Source organism: Labrus mixtus, chromosome 5, assembly GCF_963584025.1.
Source record: "Labrus mixtus chromosome 5, fLabMix1.1, whole genome shotgun sequence".
NCBI lineage: Eukaryota > Metazoa > Chordata > Actinopteri > Labriformes > Labridae > Labrus > Labrus mixtus.
The window spans coordinates 24,584,673-24,609,157 of NC_083616.1; the positions used below are offsets into that span (position 1 = coordinate 24,584,673).

General features: G+C 40.7%; 1 protein-coding gene across 1 annotated transcript; it reads left to right on the top strand.

Annotated features, from left to right (window-relative positions):
* Positions 1–799: 799 nt before the first annotated feature.
* plcxd3 (phosphatidylinositol-specific phospholipase C, X domain containing 3) lies at positions 800–24,224 on the top strand. Its single transcript, XM_061038765.1, has 6 exons — positions 800–1,028; positions 16,728–16,984; positions 17,230–17,403; positions 19,831–20,006; positions 20,535–20,636; positions 21,582–24,224. Exons 1-6 carry the CDS (start codon positions 926–928, stop codon positions 21,736–21,738), a joined length of 969 nt encoding a protein of 322 aa, XP_060894748.1. The 5' UTR covers positions 800–925; the 3' UTR covers positions 21,739–24,224.
* The last annotated feature ends 261 nt before the right edge of the window (positions 24,225–24,485 follow it).

The window sequence follows — 24,485 nt, forward strand, 5'->3', positions numbered from 1 at the left end:
GTGAATGTCTCAATTATTCACTGTCACTGTCATATTAAGTGCAGTAAAATGAACCACATGCCATAGGGTCCACCTATAGGTCAACAGACGTGAACTTCAGCATTGCTTTAATCTTCTACAAAAAAAACAAAACAACTGATATAGCCTAATGAATAAAAAGATTAAATCTCTACCATCCTGAGGAGAACTGCGATTATGGCTTTCGACTCTTGGCTACTGTAAACAACTTCAACTGGGTGTGTGGAAACATTTCAAAGGATTTTATATCTTTTTCAAAGGGGTGTATTCGAGTGTGCGTCAATGTCAATTTTCCGTATAGGCCAATTTTAATTCTCTCGTATGTTCCTACAATCATTACACTGTTTCTTACTGCACTGCACTGATGGATTTTTTTTTTGATGCCTTTGGAAATTAAAATGAAAACTATAATTTGGCTATATTTTTCATTTTCTATCAATGAAGGTGGCAGTGATACTGAAACACGCTGTCGCTACAGTGCGTATTTATGGAAAGCTTACCACCAAGTGTTGCCATATTAGAATCACTTCAATGAGCAGCATTTTCATAATTGAGCTACCCGCCGACGTGTGCTGCTCGGGGGGGGAGGGGGGGGGGGGGTGGACTAGCTGTTATCAAACTAGTGTATGTGTGTGTGTGTGTGTGTGTGTGTGTGTGTGTGTGTGTGTGTGTGTGTGTGTGTGTGTGTGTGTGTGTGTGTGTGTGTGTGTGTGTGTGTGTGTGTGTGTGTGTGGCAGAGAGAGGCGGTAACCCATTGCTTGCGAGTGTGTCTGTGTGTGTGGCAGAGAGAGGCGGTAACCCATTGCTTGCGAGTGTGTCTGTGTGTGTGGAGAGAGACAGAGAGCGCACGCTGCAGGTTGGCGCAGGCACCGGTCCGGGTGAACAGAGCGTTGTGCGCGGCGGCAGCATGGCTTCGTCTCACGGGAGGAACGACGTGCGGTTTGCCGACTGGATGGCAAGTTTACCACCGAGCATGCACACCATCCCGCTCACCAACTTGGCCATTCCCGGTAGGTGTTTCTTTACGATACCGCTGGGTAATCGGGTGTGGAAGCGTGCCCATGCTTTCATTATCCGCGCGCAATGCATGCATCTGCAGATGACAAGTAGCACTGTGTTTCAGCTTTATTAGTTTTCACACTTGGTGTTGAAGTGCTTTGCAATTGTGGACGTTTTACTTTGCACCCTGTGCATTTCTGCGACTTTAGTTTCCCTGTCCCTCGTTGCAACAAAGGGTAAGACCTGTTGCGCAACGTAAGAAGTGGCCATGTATTTGAAACTCTTCCATCTTTCACTTGTTTCAGTCCGCTTACTTAAGGTCACAAATACCAACAAGAGAATTTCAGGCGTACCCATCTAATATTTTACATGATCAGAAAACCTGAAAAAGCGAATAACGTCATATGGAGCTACATCAGAGATCCAGAAATGACAGCTGTACCAGCTGCTCTGTGTTAGCCCTTTGGCTTAAGTGTGTTCTTGGGTGGTGGCCACAATGAGGAAGAGACAGACATAGAGAGGGATTCAGTCCCTTCACTCTGATGATCGCTCTCCTTCCCATAAATGAGCTGTTGGACCTGTAGCCAATCATTGCGCAGGTCTCCTTCAACTCCATTCAAATTGGAAAGTGTGGTTGTAAAGCACACCACTGATCCGACTGATGGAATTGCTTATTAGCAGCCAGTTAATTCCATATCTGCTGCCTGGTGATAATCACACCTCCACACAAAGCGCTCTCATTCTTCATTTTTATTCCTGCGTATCTAATCCTTTGCACTCATCCCTCTCTTTTCCCTCTTTCCAAATTCTCTCTCTCTCTATCTCTCCCTCTCTCTCTCTCCCTCTGTCTCTTACCACCTTGAATTTGATACCTGGTGTGTTCAGGGTTGGCATCTGATATTGTGGCATTTCAAATGCAGATGGCTTTGAGTTTAGTGTCCAACATGACGTATTATCAGCACTGACCACTGTGTTTTATGGAGCCCAAGACACGTGCCATTCATCACAGGTCTAATCAAGTAAGAACTGATGGACAGTCACACCACGGCCTATATGTTTTGCTGGATCACGTATGTGCTTGTGTTCAATGCCAAGGCAACATGCTCTGTTCCATTTAATTAGGCATCATTACTTCTCGTTGGCCCTGCTCCCTCAAGCTCAGCTGAGTTGATCCTCCATTTGGCAGCAGACTCTGTAAACATCCCCTGATTCTCTGCACTTTGTTTTGTTTGTGTCTCGCACAATTGGCAAGATAAATGTCATGATCTGCAGGATTTTATGCACTGACTATTCAGCACTGACCATGTGTTCTTCTGCAAATGTGTGTATGATTTTTTTTTTTAAAGTGTGTCCACCTATCACATCTTTTGTTTTACTTTGCAATGTAGCGTTAAAATGATTTTCATTTCCTAAATGAGTTTTGCACTACCACTGAATGCAGTTGGACAAGGATAATAACACACTATCATTTTAGATTCTTCATGATGTAAAACCCTCAACATGCAGCCTCTGTGGCCTGTGATTCAGTAATGCTATTTGTTTTTCAGGGAGGGAAAAAAGCCGTATCACCAGGCGACAGCCTCATTGATCCAGTCCAAGGTGTTTTGACAATTTGGAGCACTCTACCATTGCTGGGGTGATGTGATGGTATGGTGCTCTGCTGTTGCCAAAAACATAAACAGTCCCCACTGAGACTGGGCTGCCAATGTTGGACAGCTGTACTCATTATAGTACATAACCTTGAATATGACTGCCAATGATTTGTTGAAGGTTTTATAATGACTGTGAAGACTTAACTTGTATGATTATAGATTATGGAGGTTCACAGAGGTCACTCCTCAGGCACAGAAAGCTAGATGGCTAAAGGAAAATCTAATTAATTAACCTGGGTTTCACTTTAGTAGCATGTATTTGGTATATTTGGTATATTTTGCTCATTTGTATTGGCTAAATTAGTTTGAAATTCTTTTGCTAACAATTTGATAATCCACAGAACACGTTATAAAGTCATAAATGAGCATTTGTGTTTAACAGACAACAAGTATCTACTAATGTGCTGCTGTTGCTGTTACCTCTGGCTTAGATCTACCAAGCTTGGCATTTTCAAGGTGAAAACAAATTAGAAAACCACAGCACACATAATAATGTGCATGCTGATCACCGCTGGTGCAAATCCTTGGTCAAGATGATTACATTTTTTGTCTGTTTCGGTTTCTTAGTTTATTTGTTACTTTTATTGTGTGTGCAACCGAGGTAGGCAATAAGAACTGATTAAATTTCCCCCACAAAGGGGTTAATAATCCAGAAGAGATGTAGGGGTGCTAACTGTGAAGGTCCCAGTGAATCAGAGCAAAAGCATTTACCTGCACTATGCACTGTATGTAACTATACAATTAATTTAATTTACAGGAAACTTTTTTCATTGCAGAGCCTGCAAAGTAAATAGAGATCTTCATACAGAACATACAGAGAATTTCCATATGAAGACAGTTCCAGTAAAATCATGTAAAACACCATGAAGATATGTTCACAGTCAAAAAGATGAGCAATAAAAGACTTGTAATGAAGGGTAAACTTTCATCGATCTTTGAAAGGTCATGTTTAGTTAGCCTTGGGGGTACTGGGATTTGAAAAGGGATTGAAAAATCGGTCCAAAATATCTAAGAGGCCTTGAAGTGAATTTGTACACGTGGTTTTTTCATGCTGTCATTTTTAAATAAAAGCCTTCAAAACAATTCTGGATTTAATTGAAAGCCAATAAAGGGAAGCCAGTACAGACGAGAGGATGGTCTCTCATCTTGACGAGTGTTGCTTTTTTATTTATGCTGCAAAAGCTGCAGGCGAGACAAGGTCGACTGGCTGACTCCCACAGACAGAAAGCTACAGTAATCAATAGGGAAGCAAATAAAGGCATGTCTCCTGATGCTTGCGTGAGAGAAAATGTTTAGATCTACAAGATAGAAAAATCTATCTCTTAGGACAGAATTGGAATACGTTTGTTTGAGCTACAGACACGTTTAGCAAGTTAGCTTCTTAAATCCTCAAGAAATTGTTTTATAACAATAGCAAATGCACACATGGTGCAGCGGTATTTCATTAGTGTTGGCAAAATGAGCAATTTAACAAAGTGTTTTTTAAAATTGAATCCACTGAAACATATTTCCTGAGTAATGAACAGGCTCTAACATAGAGCCCTGTGGCGCACCAAAGGTCTTTTCCACAAATGCTTTTAAGAGTTGCCCTTTCACACATGTCACACAAGGCGGGAGGTAGTCTGTAAGAGATTATCTCAGATGCATTTACAATATCAACATAAGAGTGACAAATGAAATACAGACAAGCAGAAAAGAGTATGAGGAAACTATGCATGCGATTTCAAAGATGTCATCAACAAGGTATTTTGCTTGCGGTATATGCTTTAAAAAGTACCTGGCCTGTTCACACACCACTTCAATAAGATAATACACAGACATAGAGGACTAGCATGCAAGTCCCTATGATGTCTGGTTCAAGTGATTTGGCAATTTGTGTTCCGACATGCAGCTCCTCGAAGCAATGTCAGAGCAGGTTAAAGAGTGAAGTGCTTGTGGGAAAGAAGATGGATGCAGAGGTATACAAAAAGTTACCATTTCCATCCTTAACAATCATTTTTGTAGTTAAGAGAGAAAAACCACCGCAAGGCCAAATCCTTAATTAAAAAAAACAACATGGTTGAGAAAATGAACGATTCTAATGATCGATTTTGTCAAGAGCAGCCGCTGAGGTCCAACTGAATTAAAATTGCATGATTCTCAGAGTCCAAAGATGCCAATAAATTATTTGTCACTCTGAGGAGAGCTGACTCAGAGCTGTTGTGAAACCTAAATGAAATTTGTCCAAAAAAGGAAAAGAGCTGTGAAAAGACACCATAGGTAATTTTTTTAAATTTAAAAACACTTCAGAGACAAGAGGTTATTGAGGACTGTCAGAATAAGATTGGGTTTTCTTATCACGACGCAGCATGGAACATAGTGAGTTGTTTATTTAGGAGTTGAAACAGAGTTACAGAGTTCTTCATTATGCTGTGATTCATTATATTATGCAGTAGCCAAGGCAGTGTGGTTATTATATAAGGATAATACATATTTTCATTAGCATAATCCTGCCAGTCCTCTGTTGGTCAAAAGTACATTGTTTGTGCGATAAGAACATGGTAGCGTTCAGACATGACTCAGCTCTCTGTGTCGGCCTAACATGCCTCTTTGGCCTCACACCGTGCCAACCAATCAGGTTCAGTCGGATGACTTGTTCCTGTTCTACTGTGCAGCAAACAGTGGACGGGGTGAGGTTGTGATAGCAGATTAAAGGTGGAGGTCAAACAAGGAGGAAAACGTTACAAGTTTCCTTTCCTAAAATCAGTGGGAGACATGGTGGGCTGTTTTTTTTTTTCTGTGGCTATTGTTAGATCACCTAGGTGAGCGCTGCAGACTGCCTAGCTGCAGGTTCCTCTGAATGAGGTAGTCAGCAAAGCGGGGCTGCCAGAGGTACTGTGAACTGGTTTCTCTGTGGTTCTGTTACAATAAAATCAGACTTTCAAAATTCAGGAAAGGGGTAATGGCTGTCAGAATTTCAGTGCTATTAAAACTATGACTGACTACTAACTGTCATTATCAAATATTGCAATCATTTGTTCAAGATATAATCAGCATCTCCTTTGTTGTTTTAATCTTCAAATTAAATAGTATCAGAAAAACACGAGTGGCTTTTATCTAGTTAAGTGTTTGGGAAAATTAGATTTTGTTTGATTTCATCGCTGCAGGACAACTTCTCGAAGGGATAAAAGACCTCAGAAATACTAGAAACCAAAGTGTTAGATATTCATGGCTCACGGGAGGCATACTTAACCTCTCCAATAGCTGGCTGTGACTGCTTAAGGATTTATTCAGAGGTAAGAAATGAATACCATTCCTCAGGCAAGGGAGACGACAATTGTATTAAGTTGAGACGACCTTGCAGGCGATAAGATCAAATCCAATGCAAAAGAGGCGTCTCCATTCTTGTCAGCTCCATCGGGACGAGAAGGCCAGCCACGGACTTCTGGCTGTAAATCTTTCAATCAGTCACTTCACTAGTTCATGTGCTGCCACACTACTCCCTGAACAAGAAGGATGAATTGCACTAGGAATAAACACTGGGAGTGTAGCAGGATGTTTGAAGGGCAGGAGATCAGCCAGAAATGATTGGAAAATCAGAGGATGTGAAACTGAAATCAAACAAAGGAGGAGGAAATACTTTGATTGTGTTAGAAACAATATCCGTCCCAGACACATTAGGCAAATGGTTCGTAAAGAGGTTGGAATTGTATGGATACTTTAGTAATTTCATAATCCATCCATATTCATTTTAGCTCAACTTGGACTTGATCAGATTAGTGTTCCCATTTGAATTTGTGTGATTGAGCGATAATTTTGGTGCATGTGTGATCTCCATCCTTAACCTGCTGCTGTTTAATAATGAGGAGAACTGAGCAACTTCGATGTTTAGTAGTGTTTTATTTTCATATTTCTTTCTTTATATCGTACATTTATGTTTTTGGACAATGACACCAATTTACAAGAGCTTTTTTTCTAGCAGTTTTAAATTAAACCAAAGTTCAGCAATTGTATTTTAAGAACAAGACTATAGCAATCATTTTTATTAGAAGCTGTTTCAGAAAGTATTCTGTCAAAACATTACAAAGATTACCGTAAAGACATGGCTCAGTATGGATTGATATGAACTTCTCACAGGGTGGCTGTGGCTCAGTTGGTAGAGTCGTCGCCTCTCAACCAGAAGGTGGAGGGTTCGATCCCCAGCTGAGCAACATGTCCGATGTGTCCTCGGGCAAGACACTTAACCCTGAATTGCTCCCGCTGCTTCAGTGGCAGTGTATGAATGGGATTAGTTACTTGTGATGGATGATACTACTACCATGAGTGTGTGAATGGGTGGTTGTGACATGCAGTGCAGAAGACTAGAAAAGCACTATATAATCTCAAGTCCGTTTACCATTTACAAGGCTGATTACTGCTGGTGTTCTGTAAAATTGTGCTTCTTTGTCAAAATGTGCTGCTATTGCACAAATCGATAACAGAGGCTATCAGTATCCCCTATCAACTAACTCTCCGAGGACACAATAACTTCATATAACACCACTACTCACTCGCATTGTCAGAGTACGAGGAGCATGTTTTGACCCTATTACAAAACCTTTGTTCAAGATCTTAGAAGAAGCAAATCTCAATAGAAGAATCATTTTTTATGTCATCATCAGTCGCTGAATTTGCTCTGTACAATAAAGAGAAGCATGTTTCATGGACGTGGTGCCCAATGATTCACTGATCCAACTTTTTGAGCAGCTTTGGGTAGCTGCTTACTGATCCAATGATATCCGAACAATAACCAGTGTTACATTAATAACCAGTACTCCTCACTTTGAGGAGGAGACTGGGAATTGTTTCTTCTTAGTATGTCGGGGTGGTGTTTGAACTTGTCATTTAAACTCCATCCTTTGAATCATTCGCTTTGCAGAAATTGCAAGAAGTTGGATGCATTAACAAGTGTGAAATGCATCCAAATTGATTTACTTCCTCCATGCTATGTTGACTCCGACTATAGCAAAATGCACAGGAACTACCAGTGCACTGATGACAGTTACACTTACATGATGGGCTTGCTGTAAATAAAGAATAGCATAGCACTGAAGTGAGTGGAGGCCTCACATAGGCCTCATGTGTGGGTCCCCTGGACTTGCCCAGTGTTACAAATACCCGATCTAGCTATTTAAGTCAGTACTGGACCGATATGATACCAGGATTGGCTCGGCACATCCTTAGTGGTGACAAGAACTACAGGTCTTTTCTCTGCGCATGCACAGAAATTAGCATCTCTACAAGATTCGATTGCTCCCCTGAAACAGAAGGTTGTCAAGCGGCGGAGAGTGGCTCCATGGTTCAACTCAGAAACCCGTACTCTGAAACAATCATCACGGAATTTTGAAAGAATATGGCGTTCGACCAAAACGGTAGAATCTCGTTTTTTCTGGCAGGATAGTCATAGAAGATATATGAAGGCTCTACGTCACGCCCGAGCTGCCTACTACTCCTCTCTAATCGAGGAAAACAAAGGCAATCCTAGATACCTTTTCAGCACTGTAGCCAGGCTGACAGAGAGTCATGGCTCCATTGAGCCTTGTATTCCTCTAGCCCTCAGCAGTAATGATTTCCTTAGCTTTTTCAACAACAAAGTTCTAGACATCAGAGACAAAATTGGTAACCTCCTGCCCTTACCTGGTGCAGATACGTCTGTTACGGCAGAGACAGTTCCAGGACCAGATATTAGTCTCGACTGTTTTTCTCCAATCGACCTTTCAGAGCTACATTCCATTTTTTCTGCATCGAAACCGTCAACCTGTATTTTGGACCCAATCCCAACCAAGCTGTTTAAGGAAGTCTTTCCCTTAGTTAGCAACTCCATATTAGATATGATCAATATGTCTTTACTGGTAGGCTATGTACCACAGACATTTAAAGTAGCGGTAATCAAACCTCTACTTAAAAAGCCTACTCTGGACTCAGGAACTCTGGCTAACTACAGACCTATATCCAACCTTCCTTTTATCTCGAAGATCCTGGAGAAGGTGGTAGCTAAACAGCTGTGTGACTTTCTCCATGACAACAGTTTATTTGAAGAGTTCCAGTCAGGATTTAGAGTCCACCATAGCACTGAGACTGCACTAGTTAGAGTTACAAACGATCTACTTCTAGCCTCAGACAGGGGACTTCTGTCTGTGCTCGTCTTGTTAGATCTTAGTGCTGCTTTTGACACCATTGACCATCGGATCCTGTTGTACAGACTGGAGCATTTGCTTGGAATTACAGGGACTGCTTTAAGTTGGTTTGAATCCTACTTATCAGACCGATCTCAGTTTGTACATGTTAATGATGAGTCCTCTATGCACACTAAAGTTTGCCATGGAGTCCCACAAGGTTCAGTGCTTGGACCAATTCTTTTTACATTATATATGCTTCCTCTGGGAAATATTATGAGGAAACACTCCATACAGTTTCATTGTTATGCAGATGATACTCAGCTTTATGTATCAATGAAGCCCGATGGTACCAGTCAGTTATGTCAGCTAGAAACATGCCTTAAGGACGTTAGGACCTGGATGACCAGAAATTTTTTGCTACTTAACTCAGACAAGACTGAAGTTATTGTGCTAGGCCCTAAGAACCTCAGAGAGACTTTTTCTAGTGATGTGACTGTCCTTAATGACATCAGCCTGGCATCTAGCACCACTGTTAGGAATCTAGGAGTTATTTTTGATCAAGATATGTCTTTTAGCTCTACAGCCTACTTTCACCTTCGTAATATATCCAAGATCAGGAATATCCTGTCGCAAAGTGATGCAGAAAAACTAGTTCATGCATTTGTTACCTCCAGACTGGATTATTGTAACTCTCTTTTGTCAGGGTGCTCTGGCAAATCTCTAAAGACTCTTCAACGGGTCCAGAATGCTGCAGCTCGTGTACTGACCAGAACCAGGAAATGGGACCACATTACTCCTGTCCTGGCTTCTCTGCACTGGCTCCCTATACAGTCTAGAATAGAATTCAAGATCCTTCTTCTCACCTACAAAGCTCTAAATGGCCAGGCACCATCTTATCTTAAGGAGCTACTAGTGCCGTACTGTCCCTTGAGAGCGTTGCGGTCCCGGAGTGCAGGCCTGCTGGTGGTACCTACAGTCTCCAAGTGTACTATGGGGGGTAAAGCCTTCAGTTATCGGGCTCCTCTCCTCTGGAACCGCCTTCCAGCCGGGGTCCGGGAGGCAGACACAGTCTGTATTTTTAAGATTAGACTTAAAACTTTCCTTTTTGATAAATCTTATAGTTAGGGCTGGTGCTGGTGTAGACCAGCTCTTAGTTATGCTGCTATAGGCTTAGACTACCGGGGGAACTGGCACCTTGAGCTCCTCTCTCTCTCTCTCTCTCTCTCTCTCTCTCTCTCTCTCTCTCTCTCTCTCTGCATATACAGTACATCATATTACTGCATGTATCTATCTATAAATCTCAGTCACTAACCACCTACTTTCCTGGGAGCTCTTGAGCTCCCCTAGGCTCCTCAAGATCATCGGTTGACGGCTTGCCAGAACAACCCCCACCCCACCACTACCCCCTCCCCACCGGATCGTGGGTTGGCGGCCTGCCAGAACAACCCCCCACACCCCCTCCCCTCCCCACCGGATTGCTGATGGACGGTCTACCTCCCCCCACCCCCTTGCTCTCTATCCCTCTTCCTGCATCTTATCCCATCTCTCCCCCTATCCCTTTCCAAGCCCGGCGCAGTCTAGGCCTGTGAAGACTGTTTCGTCATGAGCCGGGGATCCGGCCGAAGATTTCTGCCTTTTAATAAGGCAGTTTTTTCTTACCACTGTAACTTTTGCTGCTTTGCTAAAGTGCTCATGATGGATAGGCCGGATCTTTGTAACATAGCAATAAGTAAGGTCCTTTACCTGCTTTTTGTAACATAACAATGAGTAAGGTCTTTTTACCTGCTCTTTTGTAATGTTAACAGACAATGAGTAAGGTATTTTACCTGCTTCTTGTAAAGTGTCTCGAGATAACACTTGTTATGAGTTGACGCTATACAAATAAAAGTTGATTGATTGATTGATTGATACAAGGAGCACTCTCTGATAAGACCGAGAAATTAGTAACCTGCAGGAAGACAATTATTTTGATAATCAACAATCAACAAAAGACAACAATTAGCCCCATTGGAGATATAAGTAGTTTGTGCACAATCCACTTGAAAATAATGAAAAAATGCAGTACAAAGTAAGTCTAAAGACTAGAGGGCTGCAACCCTTCTAAAATGACTTTAAAGGCATACAGAAGAAGATCCATGCTGGGAGAGTGTGGAGTGAAGAGGATGGGGAGTGTGAAGCTCATAGCTGTCTTTTCAGACATTCACACTGTCTCTCCTCTCCTCAGCATCCTCAGATGCTTTTTGAAAGTGTCCCTGGTGGGCATTAATGATTTTTCATGAAGAAAAAGGCGTAAACCACCAGTTCTTCTTCTCTGAATGGTCTGCTCTCATTCAGCAGAAATGACTCAGTTAACACAGGTCAGTTATCCAACAGTAACAGTCATAACAGACCACCCCCGTCATGCTCACCCCCCTGATCGTTGTGACCATTAACTGAATCTCTGTGTTATCGTTGTTTCAGCTTGTTTCAGCATTTATCTGTTTTTCTTTTACACTTTGACTCACTCTCTCTCTCTCTCTCTCTCTCTCTCTCTCTCTCTCTCTCTCTCTCTCTTTTCACATTTTCTTTTCCCCAGTAGGACATGAGCTTGCCCTTGTCTGACATGTGACACGAAAAGTTCGCATCCTGCACTCAAGAGAGTTCTGCTCTGGTCTGTGTTTGTGTCAGTCTCTCTGACAAAAGCCATCAAACAGCATGAGGTCAGACAGTTTGGACAAATGACAAACGGCAGGCTGTATGGCCCTTTTTAATCAGTATGATCAGATGAAACTGAAGAACAAATACCACAAGAGAAAGTTTTGTTTGGTGTTGTTTAGGCCACAATGGAAGGAGTGATGTAGGTTTACTTGAGATAGCATAAGTCAAAGACTAGCGTGATCGCTGTATAATTATACACCCATGTATGATAGCACACCACAGCTCGTCTCAGGGCCCGTGTCTGTTGACGGCGCATTTTAAAACCCACGACCTCAGTTTCAGAGTGCTTACTCATTAATTGATGCTAGGGAATTTAACTTCTGCTTCCATCTGTAGTGCTAGGTAGTTTGGTTTAAATAGCTCCATATGCTTAATATTTTCCTTTAGTCAAGGAATATTTACAATAAAAACTTGAAAACAACAATGTAAAGGAATCCTTTCCTGGTTTAAGGAGTACCTCTAAAAGATGAGAGAGATTAGTTTCTCCTCTGCCATTGTTGTTGAAAAAGGCTGATATCAGAAGTAACACCTCTTCTTTATTTTGATTGGTCATTGAGGGAGAAGTAACACTGATGTGCGGAGTGCTGTTCCAAAAGTTCAACCTTTTTCAACTCAGAGCACAGGGGGAGGGCATTTTTTTTGCTCAGTCAATGTTTCTTTTACTGAAAATGGGAGCTGCCCGTGCATTCAAACAGACTTAGTGGACACAGGACACATTTCACTTATGCACTCCTGAACATTTATTGAACATTTCAGGCAGACTGCTCCTGACATCTTCCTGAGTTACAAATTCAAACATGCACCTGATAGCAGGAGACTATCCCTGTCGGACAGGAGCGGGTTGGGGGTCTCAGGAGGCAAGACATGTAACGAGGTTAAATGAAAATGAAATATGTGTAAAGTCTGAGTGAAATGTTTGACTGTTTGCATTCACACATGCAGCTCACCTTGAAGATTTTAGGAAGTTTTTTTGGGGGGAGTTTTGTGCAAGTTTGAAAGGACTATATTAGATTCTACTTTTAAGTCTTATTTCTAGGAATCAAACCGCTGAAGAATGTTAAAACCTTTCGTACATTATACTCTGTCTAATGAATGAGGAGTTTTTTTGTTCTGGTTGACGAGAATGAAAGGGAGATGACTCAGATCCAAGACACAATCATTTGCTGAAATTTGCATGGGCGAGGAAAATTCATCTTCTGCACGGTTGGAGCAAATTGTTTTCCCAATGTAAACAATAATCAATCAATCATTTTTAAAATCCCTGGTAACATGCTGATTTGTTTTCTGGAAGCTCTCTCTGCAGGATCTTATTGATGTTTTGCACACATGGCAGAAAGTCTCTGTTATCCCATAAGGTTGTTTCTCTCTGCTGTTGCCATCATGCATAGGCTTTTTCTGTTATACATATTTAAGGTAGTGCTTGTTAGTAATGCACATGCGAGCTTTACTAGATTTCCTGTGGTGAGACAATGATGTAGTACTATGACACTATAGGGGGCTGTTGAATTAAATATAAGAGCATGCACTTATTTCCCTTACATGTCAAAAATTAAATCAGAAACTTTATAATGAAATGTGCAATGACAGATGCAATCCAATCCAATCCAACTTTATTTATTGAGCACATTTAGCAGAAATGATAGAATGTATTAATTAGACCATCAAAGGAAAAAGAAAATGCAACTTGAGCAAAAACAAATTCGATTGAATACGTGAATGAAAATCCTGCTTTTTCAGAAGCTGACGACACAAAGAGAAGTCTCTTTCTGCAGCAACAGCAGAGGCAGCTGTTGCAACTGGTTAAGGTCAAACTGTGTAACGCACTGACCCCGGTGGTACAGCTCGGCCTGTAGTGATGCTGTTTGCTGCCTTGCCCCAGGGCTCAGCTGTCTGCCCTGCTTATGGTCATTCTCTGGGCCCACCGCAGAGACCTGGCACTGGAGTATTTGCTGAAGGTCAAAGGAGGCCCCTGTGTGTGTGTGTGCGTGCATGTGTGCGTGCATGTGTGTGTGTGTGTGTGTGTGTGTGTGGAGGAGAAATGTATTTTATTGATGACAAAGGGAGGAGGATACCTGAATTACTGTCACACTAATTAGCTTAACATGTGCATACACACACACACACACAGAGAGACACTTTAATCTGTGCTCCCATGAGGGTACGACCCATATCATCTTTATACAAATATATATCATTGTAGTGCCTCTAATAGGACGTTTGTATTGTACTGCGAATTAAAAACTGAAAAATCTCATTTGAAAGGACAGATAATAATTCAACATATAGCTTTTTGAAAAATAATGTTTCTAGTGTACAGTATATACTTTGAGCATTAGGAATGTTTCAGATATCACTGCTCTCTTATTGACAACAGAACAGCAGCATTGAATGGAAATGTGTTTGTGATGCTCAAGGAACTGACAGATGAAGCTTTGAGCCCTGAGAGCTTTAGAGAAACATTTCCAGTTCCTCTGTATGATCCAGTCAATATTTGTATCAGGACTTCTTCTGTACAAGCAATAGATTACAGATATTTTAGTGAGATGACGACGAGCTCCTCAGTGCTTGTTTTAAATACATCTTATCAGTAACTAAAATGAGGAAAGAGCTCTATCCGTACATGAAGTTTTGCTGTGATTTTTTCCATTCAGTATCTAGTGGTAGTGGTTCGAGCCAGGATAATATTATCATTTCCTTCGCAGCAGTTTAAGGATTTGAAACAAATGAGATTTTCTTCCATAGCTCCCTCCAGAATTGCATCAATAATGCAATACAACAACTCTTGTGGTAAATCGACACCAGAATGGCTCGCTTTTCCAATTCCATTACCTCCCGGAATGATTTTAGTTTGGACACGGTGAGGATGTTTCTTCTGCACTTGTTCAATGATGAAGTCGTGAGCCTGACTGTGGATTATTTCGGGACTTATTTGGCCGAGGTCAGACAAAACAGCAACGGGGAACCAATGGCTGACAGAGTTTTCATGTTAACAGTCTTGCTTATATTCTGCTCACAGGTACAGCCTACAAATTCCTTTCCACACTTCTTATAAGCTTGAAGGAAGACATTGCCTTTACTTGAAACTCTCCGACATAAACATTTCTTCAGCCTCAGCAAATCATATTTCCTTTTCAGCTCCTATCCAAATCTGCAGGTATTTGACATATGTTTTACAGCTACACAGACCTAGCAGTAGAATTACCCTATAGGTAGACAACATTAAAATCCTACATTCACGAAAGTTACCGTCATGAATGAATTCATGAAAATGAATACTAACAGACAGTCCCAAAAGATGTGTGTGTCTGTGTGTGTGTGTGGCCTCTGATCAGATTACACTTCCTCCTGCTTACACTTCTTTAACTTCTTTAAAGTCATATTTTGAAGGAAGTTTAAAGTATCTTGTTTTTAATGTCCAGTTGAAATCTTCCCACATTGGAGCATGTGGGAGAGCAACAACCCTCTCTGTTAGAGGTCTATCAAAGTTTGCTTTATAGCATTTGTCCTTAACAGCTGTAGATAGTATACCTGAGATACACAGTGTGTTTAGTCAAAGCTTCAGTCTTTCTTTATTTGTATTTACTTTTCTATCAAATGCTCTCCAAGATGTCAACTGACCCTATAACATCTTAACGATTAAATTGAATTCGACATGTCTAGGACCTTATTCCTCAAACAGGAAGAACAATATAGATGCTTATGTTCTGTTAAACATGTAGAAAAAAGAAGTTTGAGGTGAAATGTTAAAATTGATTCATATGATGTGTATGAAACAAAAAGAGGATCTTATAATCTAAAAGGAATGCCCTATACATTGGCAAATGTGAAATAGAGAAAGCCTCAAAACTGCTGAAATAGCAGTTTTATTTATTGTGAACTTTTTCAGAAAATGTGACATTTGATCAGAGCTTATTACGCAGCTGAATACTGTGTGGTACAAAGGTTGTGAGGCCTCTTTTAGTCCTCATTCTGTACCTCTGGAAGTGAGTTGGCTAAATCCAGGATGTACTGGTCTGTCAGGTAAGAAATGCTGAACATAGGGTTTGTGATGATTACCTTCCGCCTTTCACTTCCACACTTATGTGCCACTAGTAACTAATCAGAAAACTTCAAATAAAAGAGGTTATGAGCTCCAAAACACAGAAGGAGTTTCTGATCAAATTTTAACACATTTTGTGAACAAGTAGAAACGTGTGGCCTCAGCAAGTTCAGCCAATTCAGGGTTTAAATCTAAACACATCTGAAGCCTTAAATTGGAATCACTGATATCACTTTAGAAATTCAGGACTATCACAAAGAATGTGGGGACAGAGGCATGTGGTTGTCTTTCTTGAAAGGCCACTGTGTATTATAAACCTGCTTTAAATTGCATGACTTTCCTGTTGTGTTGTTTAAGTTGTTTTTGTGGTTTTCTTTGTGATTTTGTATGCCAGTTATACCTTGGCCAGGTCTCTGTTGTGAAATATATCTTTGAACCTCACTGGGACTTTAAAATAGAGGTCAAATAGAAAAAAATACAATCCAAACCATCTCAGTTTTAACTGAGCTGGAAGCGTTGGCAACAACAAGTTAGTTTGACCTTGTGATATTGTCAAGTAGCTATTTCCAAGGTCAATAAATTACATTGAATTTCTGTATTTATTTTCACAGTGAGGACCCACTCATACTGAAATGTCGTTTCCACGGGTGTCCTGCGGCACTACAAAACAAACCTACACATCTACACTCAGTGAGATAAAGTACACATATACTTGTAAACCCGTAGCCCTTATTGTATGTGCATGTTTGCATTTTTCCCTCTAGTAGTAGAGCGTTTATTTCTTTCTAAACATTGGCTAATAGTAGCTGGAGGTGTACAACACAGAGATCACCAACTGTCAATTGCATCACAGGATTCTGTATTGAAAAATACATTTACACTGAAAGCTATGAAAGGAGAATGTAAAATATTACGCACAACACTGCTGCTCTCTGGGAGCTCTGCTCTGCCGGAGAAACGCGATGGATGGATGAAACACACACTCATTTCTTTTCAAGTTGCCAGAGTTCATAACTTCAACCCCTGGATGCTTCTGTTTTCTTTTGTCAGTGTTGTTGCCATGGCACCGGGCTGGTTTCTAGCGCTGACCTCACACTCCCAGCTGTGTCCCACCACAGAAATAAAACAGGCAGTGGTTAATACCTGCATGCACACTCATGTTTGTGTTGTGTTTTTCTCCTTCAGGTTCCCATGATTCTTTCAGTTTCTACATCGACGAGGCGTCTCCTGTGGGCCCCGAGCAGCCCGAGACGGTGCAGAACTTTGTTTCTGTTTTTGGCACGGTGGCTAAGAAGCTAATGAGGAAGTGGTTAGCTACGCAGACGATGAACTTCAACAGCCAGCTTGAGGCTGGGGTCCGCTTCTTTGACCTGCGTATCTCCACCAAGCCCCGAGATCCCGACAACGAGCTGTTCTTCGCCCACGGACTCTTCAGCGCCACGGTCAGCTTGGAGCACTGAATTTGGGTGGTTTTTGAAGTGATGAATATTTTGGCATTCTTGTAGTTGCTAAGTGATGTTTTCACATTTCTGTGTATGTGGCAGCTTGTTTATGTGTAATAGCAGCCTGAGAGCTTAGTCATACAAGGTTCTTCATGGATTTAAAGTGCATTAGTTTTATTTTTTATATCATGAGGTGATTTCAGGAATTATGTATTGATGTGTTTTTTTTTATTTGTGTTTTTAAGGTCAGAGAAGGTCTGGAGCAGATCAGTAGTTTCCTGTCCGCTCATGCCAGAGAGGTCGTGTTCCTGGACTTTAACCACTTCTACGGCGTGCAGAACCTGCACCATGAAAAACTTGTGGCCATGTTGAAAGAGGTGTTTGGAGAGAAACTGTGCCCAGTCGTCTTTGCTCAAGAGGTACGGTCAGATTCAGATACGTTTAACACTAATCAGAGCGAAGGATTAAGTGGTGTTAAGAGAGCCAGCAGCTGGCCTCAAACACTCATTCCTGATGCATCCCTATCACCTTTACCACTCTTGATTGAGAGAGGCAAATCACAGGAGCATTTCATTTTTGTCTGTATTTAAAAAGATTCTGATAATTATTGTTTTCTCTTTCTGTGTTTTGGTCACTTCAGATTCTGAATGATGCTTATTACATCCATTCTGTTTGCCCTTTTGTTTAAAAGTCAAGTAGAAAAGTCCTCCATGCTCAGATTTGTCCCCGTGCGACCCTTTTATATTCATCATTGTTTTTCATGCTGAAAGCACTTAGTGCTTCTAGCTGTCTAACAAATAGAATCAACATGTTATTATTTTAACAGTTACTTTCACTTTCCGCTTTAGTGCATCCCAAGTTCCAACTAAAATTGTCAAAAAGGTTGATGCTTCCAAACTTTTATATAACACCTGTTTTAAACCGATACTTTCTATGTTATTTTAATGACAGACAGTATAAAAAAAACTACAGGTCTTGGCAGCGTTGGTCAATTCAAACAGGTCGGTGAATACTGACATTCTCAAACTTTTTTGGAGTCTCATAAGGATGCACAAGTTGAGTTTTATCTCTTACAAACCGACAGAGTGCAGAGGAGGTGACAGCAGAGATGACACAGTCTAAATTGCACAAATATGTTGTCAATGTATTTTTGTAATGTAGACAGTGTGCGGGAGTTTGTTGCAGTTTTTGGGAATTAAAATCAAGAAATTACTCAGGAGTTCTATTTTTCTTGCAGCGGTATCGCATGACTTTCAGTATTCTATCGAAGTATACAAATCACCACCCTCTCTCCCCCCCCCCCCCCCCCGACCTTGAGGTGAGGATGAAGAACCTTGAAGGCATTAGCAACATCAATCACCTTAAAAATTCATCAACCCTTCATCACCTCCCACGCGAAGAGTCCCCGCTCTCAGACTAAAGTCTCCTGTCAGGTGCTGAGGCTTAGTAAGAAATAAAATGTAGAGGAAAGGAAAAGGCCACTAGTGACTGGTGGATTCTGGGAAAATAATGAACTAGCTCTCAGTGATCTATAGAGGGCATCTAGAGTGGTGTTTAAATTTAGAAAAGACAAATGTCAAATTGGAGTTCTGTTTTCCGCAGGTATTATATTCACTCCTCTCTTACCTTTTCCACATTGTTTGAACTACATCTACTCTACTACTCCCTTGTCTCCACTTCAACCTCAGAGTTGCTTTTCACAGACCAAATCTACCTACTGGACAACTTTTCTCCTCCAGCAGAGTTTGGCTTATTTTAAGGGATGATAATAAACCACTGGAAAGTAATCCTCCCCTCAGAGAGAGATTCAAATGAAAAGTCTTGTTTTTTTAACTGCTTTTTACTGTTTAACATGGATACTTTTAACAACTAACAGGGGGAATGTATACTTTTGTGTTTGCTTTTCATAGCTTAGATGATTTAGCTTTACGTTTACACCCAAAAAATATGACAGCAGTGACATAACCATAGAAACAGACAGTACAAGATTCTCCTGTAGAATCGCTGTTGCAGACTAAGCGATTTTTAATTTTATGATTATACAAAGAGACTTCCTTTAGAACAGCACAAACGTATCCCTTTCCCAAAGGAAGTCGTTTCTGTCTTTTTCTGAAATTCTGTGAAATGTATCTACCGTAAAACTTCAAATAAAATCTCATCACAGTTTTAAGGGCCCAGTCCCTTTTACTAGCCTGGTGTAGCCACATGTTTTGGCAAAGAAAGGCAGGTATCAGTTATAGGCCCATATGAATTAAGTGTTGATTAGTTAGCTTTTGAAACATATGGAGAAAGACAGCAAGACACATCTGTCCAAGGAAGACATAATGATGCTGGTATGAAGATCTTGCATCGGGTTGGCATGATATCTTAAAAAACAAAAGCAAATGAGTGATTCTTAACTTCATTTGTTTCTCCACATACAGTATTGGTTTGGAAATAATTAAAGGCCTGTCTCATATTGATACCTGTCCCAAATAAAGGTAGAGTCATTTCATAGACTAGATCAAATAAAAGCCTGAGCTGTTAATTGAAGTTTTACAGTTTTAAAACATGTTGTTTTTCTTTTGGTTAACCTGTAAAATACTTAATTTCAAAGATCATATATATTATTTAAGTTTGAGTTGCCAGTTCTCAAAAACATCAGACTTGAAAATCTCTGATTAAATAAATAAACAAAGCTGCTTTATAACCAGGGGATGCAATTCATCAGGCAATTACTTCTCTTAACTTCCTCTTTACCTCATTCTAATAAAAAAAGCTTACTGAGTAGGTATCCAGGTACTTTTTCAGCTACATGTTCTCATATCCTCCTGCTCCGTTGATCATATTCCTCCCTCCCTCTCCAGGTGAGTCTCCAGTATCTGTGGGAGAAGGAGTTCCAGGTGCTCGTCTTCTACCATCACCCCATGGCCCTGGAGGTGCCCTTCCTGTGGCCGGGTCAGATGATGCCATCTCCCTGGGCCAACACCACCGACCCGGAGAAGCTGGTGCAGTTTCTCCAGGCGTCTGTCACTGATCGCAGGTCAGACTCTACATCTTTTACACCGTGGCCACTCTGTTTCCATCACGCAGGAACTGAAAAGGGATAAAAAATTTGTAAATGCACATTATTGTTTTTTTAGCCCTCAGTTTTGTTGCAGGATCGTTACCTGTGTTCAATGTTTAAAGCTTTACAAATGCCCTTAAGCCAATCATGATTGACCTTTGGAGCATCGCTTTGATTTATTGTCATGGTCCTTTTCATTTTGAGTTCAGGATGTGAGATGTTAGAGGAATTGGTTAGAATTTCACCCATTTGAACATTCAACTGATGCTAATTTTTTTTTTTTTGTCTGACTAGAACATTATTCTGTTTCTGTGTGGGCTGATAAAATAATTCCTTCTAAAGTCAAGTGGGGTTTATAAATATATTAAGTACCACTCTGCTGCAGGTACGATAATGTATTTTATATAAATAATAAAGATCATATGCAAAAAAAAAAAAAAAAACTAACTGAACAGAAAAGACATCCAAAATAAGGAGTCTAAATGCTTGACCTGTCTCCTGCAGGAGGAAGGGGACCTTCTTTGTGTCCCAGGTGGTTCTGACTCCAAAGGCCAGCACAGTGATGAAGGGCGTGGCCAGCGGACTGAGGGAGACCATCACAGAAAGGTGTGTGCACCTGAAAAGAAACGAGTACAAAAGTTTATGTTCAACACTAGGATTGGCAACGATGCAGGGTCAGCACAACTTGATACAAACAGCAGTACTGAATATAAACACAAGCAAAATGTCAGCGACAGAAATGACCTGATTGACCCCAAACACTTGATGGTAGACATTCACTGGCAAGGACTTCATGAGCAAGTCACATTTGCATTTTGTGATTCAATCCAGATGCAGGATCATTTCTATAGATATCCCCAGGCGTTTGACATCACCTAGCTGACTCTCTCTATTATTATTTTTTTGAATGCCACAAACCCAAGGCCCCATTTCTCATGTTCTTATCAGTTCTGGATAAGAACTTTATTTTCCTGGTTCAACCTCAGTTTTGTTTTTCAGCCTTTCTTAATGTCACTCGTTTGGCAAAACAATCAGCGGCAAAACAATCAATTTTCCGTCCATGAATAATTCATTTGATGGCTCCTCTATCAGCCGTTCTCACCAGGCGCTTGGTTACTTTGATATATGCAGTCTTTATTATTCCATCCATTCGTTTTGCCACACTGCGTGTGCAGAAGTCAACGGAGCAGGAAAGCAAAGCATGAGGAAAAGACATTTTATCACACAGAAAGCTGGGCGAGGCTCTGCAGCAGTAACACCCTGCCCTGTTGCACCGATCACATGAACATGACCAGCATCTGTTCAGTGTCATCCACACAGCTGGTGTCTGGCTTGCAGATATCCCACACTGTGCGAAAGAGATCTTTTATCACAGCATGACCCCCCTCTCTGTGTTAAACCAACCAACCATAAATCATCCCCTTTTCCAACCCCATCTATATCTCTCTTGACTTTATTTCCACCTCCTGCTTTTTCACTCTGACGCCCGCGTGTGTGTGCGTGTGTGTGTCTGCGCGTGTGTCTGATGCGTGATCTCTTGCATCCTTTCAGGGCACTGCCGGGCATGATGCAGTGGATCAGGTCACAGAGACCCGGGGAGAGTGGCATCAACATTATCACAGCTGACTTTGTGGAGCTCGGCGAATTCATCAGTGCAGTCATCACCCTCAACTATCACCTGGATGACGAGGACGATGATGCCACCTGAGGGACCAAAAAGGGAGCACAGATACCGGTGGTTTTGGTGTGCGCTCTCACTCTTTTCTCTTTGGCATTTATTTCATGGAGGGAGTCGTGCTGCTCCTTTCATTTTCTTTAGGGCTATAGTGAATTGAGCGATCAAATTGTGAAAGGTGGCTGAGGTGAGAGAAGTTTGGATTTGGAGAAACATCACAGATGTTTGGTCGGAGCACAAAGAGCGATGAGGTTCTGTTTGTTTCCTATTTTGGGGAGATTTTTTTTTTTTTTATTAAGTCTGTGTAACTTCAACCAATCAAAATGTAGGCCTGTGCAGGTAGCTACCATTTGTATTTGTCTTATTTGGAAAATCTAAAAGAAGTTTATTGTTCTAGCAATATGCATCCCTGGTCATTGATTGATTTCTGAACAAAAAAACAAAAACAAGCAGATTGAATGCAGTGAGTGTTTCTTTAAAGTCATTGTGTTAACTCTAAATGTAGACCTGAAAATAATAATTTCCATATGTTTCATCTGCAGTAATCTCTTAAGTAACAGTCAGTAATCGTCTATAACGTCAGCCTTAGACCTAGACGTGGATCGGGCATCTTTGTATATTGTTGAACTTCTGATTCACTTGCTGAAAAAGGCCAGCTTGGCCTGCCGAGAAAAAAATAAACAAATCATGCCATGTGCACTTCATCTTTTTTTGTGCAGATAAATGAAATAGCATTTTTTAACATCGATTTGATTCGGACAGATAGAAATTCAATCAAAGTCATTTGTAATAGCTTGGAATCAAGCGTGACAAATGTATCAGAGAGTGTGGTGGGTGCAGAGTCGTGACAGCCGGGGTATAAAAATACAGTACAGCTGGGTGCTCGAGTCTATCCACTGTCTGTGTCTCCTCCGCAGAATACTTTGCTCCCTATGTGTGCGTCTATAGTTACCACTGCACTGTAGTATACATACATATGAGTCACCTTCAGATGTATCATAGTGTTATGTCTTTCATAATCAGAGGTGATAAAGTTGCTTAACAGTCGTTTAAAAAAAATCTGTTTTATTTCAAGTCAGAAAAGACATCATGATTCTGAGTCAGGATGTGTTGCTGTAACCGCTTTGACACATGGGAAATAATACGAGCTCCAGTCATCGCTCGTTGGCGTCCACTTTATTTGATGTTTTCTAAGTGTTTCATAGTTTTCCAGATTCCTGCTGATGTGATACATTTAGTTCACTTTCATGTTTGATGTCTCTACTGCAGTGGTTCTCATCTGGTCTAGTCTAAGGACCCACCACCAAATCCTTCATGAATCGTGGCCCAAGTTTCTGATCATTTTTCAACCAATCAGATTTATTGAATGTCAGTTTGGACCTCAGATGGTACGAAACATATGACGGAACAAAGAAAAGTAACAAAACCAACATGTTTTAAGAGCGCTTCATAGACTTTTTACACATTTTTTTCCCCCAGTCACATGTTGCGACCCATTGAAAATGGCTCCTCGACCCACCCGGGTGAGAACCGCTTCTCTAATGCATCTTTTCTTTGCCCTACAATGTGTCATATGAGACTGAAACAAACAAAGCATTTCACTTCAAGGTTTTTAAATTGTGTATTAAGCAAAAAACTCACACTGGCCCAAACATCCGCACACCTTCTCAGATCAGTGTGGCGTTTTCTGCAGAGAATGTAATCTGTAGGGACATCGTTTTCTTGTTTGGTCATGTAAAACCAATTTAGAAAAATATCTTCTTTTTTTTTAAATTCGTGAATGTATGTGTCTTGTGAGTAAATGTGACAATTTTTAAAGTCCTGATCAAGTGATTGAGCATCAGCTGGAAAGATATTTTTTGTATTGTATGCTTTAATGTATTAATGAGTTAATGTTTTCAAGTTCAAACTGTACTTCATTCACTTAAGTGTGATTTAATGTCAAATGTTTTATATTGATGAAAGTTTGTACATACTGTAATTGCAAATAGAATAATGCTGATGAATTGTAAATGATTGCAGTCATTGATTACTTTTTTTTTTCTCAGCCTAAACAGCTGTCAGACTGCTTCTTTGTTTTTTTGTGTTGTGGGGAAAAAACTACTTCAATCTTTATGAAACCCATCTAGGTAACTTTCATTTGTGCAGTTGTTACAGTAGTGTCTTTAATTTGATCTGCATTGTTCTAAAGAGCATGGGTTCATCTCAGCTTTAAAATGTTTTGACCCTTTAAGACCCGTCTTCAATCTATTTTCTTTTTTTTTAAATGTTGCACTGCTATTACCCCATACAGAACACACACAAATAAAAGACCAGAAGAGACTTGCAAATTGTGTTGTAAAGACTTTTGTGTCTTCCCTGGTCCAAATTGTTGTCATTGCTTTTTATGTTCTGGTGTAAAAAAAAAAAAAAAGAGACACTTGCTGTTGTAAAACTCAAAAACTTTTGTTCAAATAGGAGTGAGTCTGTTCTAAGTGGAAAACTGCCAATCAAATAAAGCTTCTATGCCTCAAAGGTGACTTCATTATGTGTTATTTTTATGACCACTTTCTGTCTCGATGATTGGTTGATAAGCTGCTCGACTTAAAATGGTAAATGGACTTTTTTTTATTGCGCTTTTCTAGTCTTCTGAGTACTTAAATAACTTTTACACCGCAAGTCACACCTACCCGTTCACACACTGATGGTAGAGGCTGCTATGTAAAGTTTCCATCAGAAGTAACTAATCCCATTCATACACATGTATACGCCGCCGATGAAGCAGCGGGAGCAATTCAGGG

What these genes read in the sequence shown, in the direction of transcription:
- plcxd3 (XM_061038765.1), top strand. Translation starts at nt 926, where the DNA reads ATGGCTTCGTCTCACGGGAGGAACGACGTGCGGTTTGCCGACTGGATG. An exon ending in CACCAACTTGGCCATTCCCG is followed by an intron (nt 1,029 to 16,727) that starts GTAGGTGTTTCT and finishes TTTCTCCTTCAG; the next exon opens with GTTCCCATGATTCTTTCAGT. An exon ending in AGGGAGACCATCACAGAAAG is followed by an intron (nt 20,637 to 21,581) that starts GTGTGTGCACCT and finishes GCATCCTTTCAG; the next exon opens with GGCACTGCCGGGCATGATGC.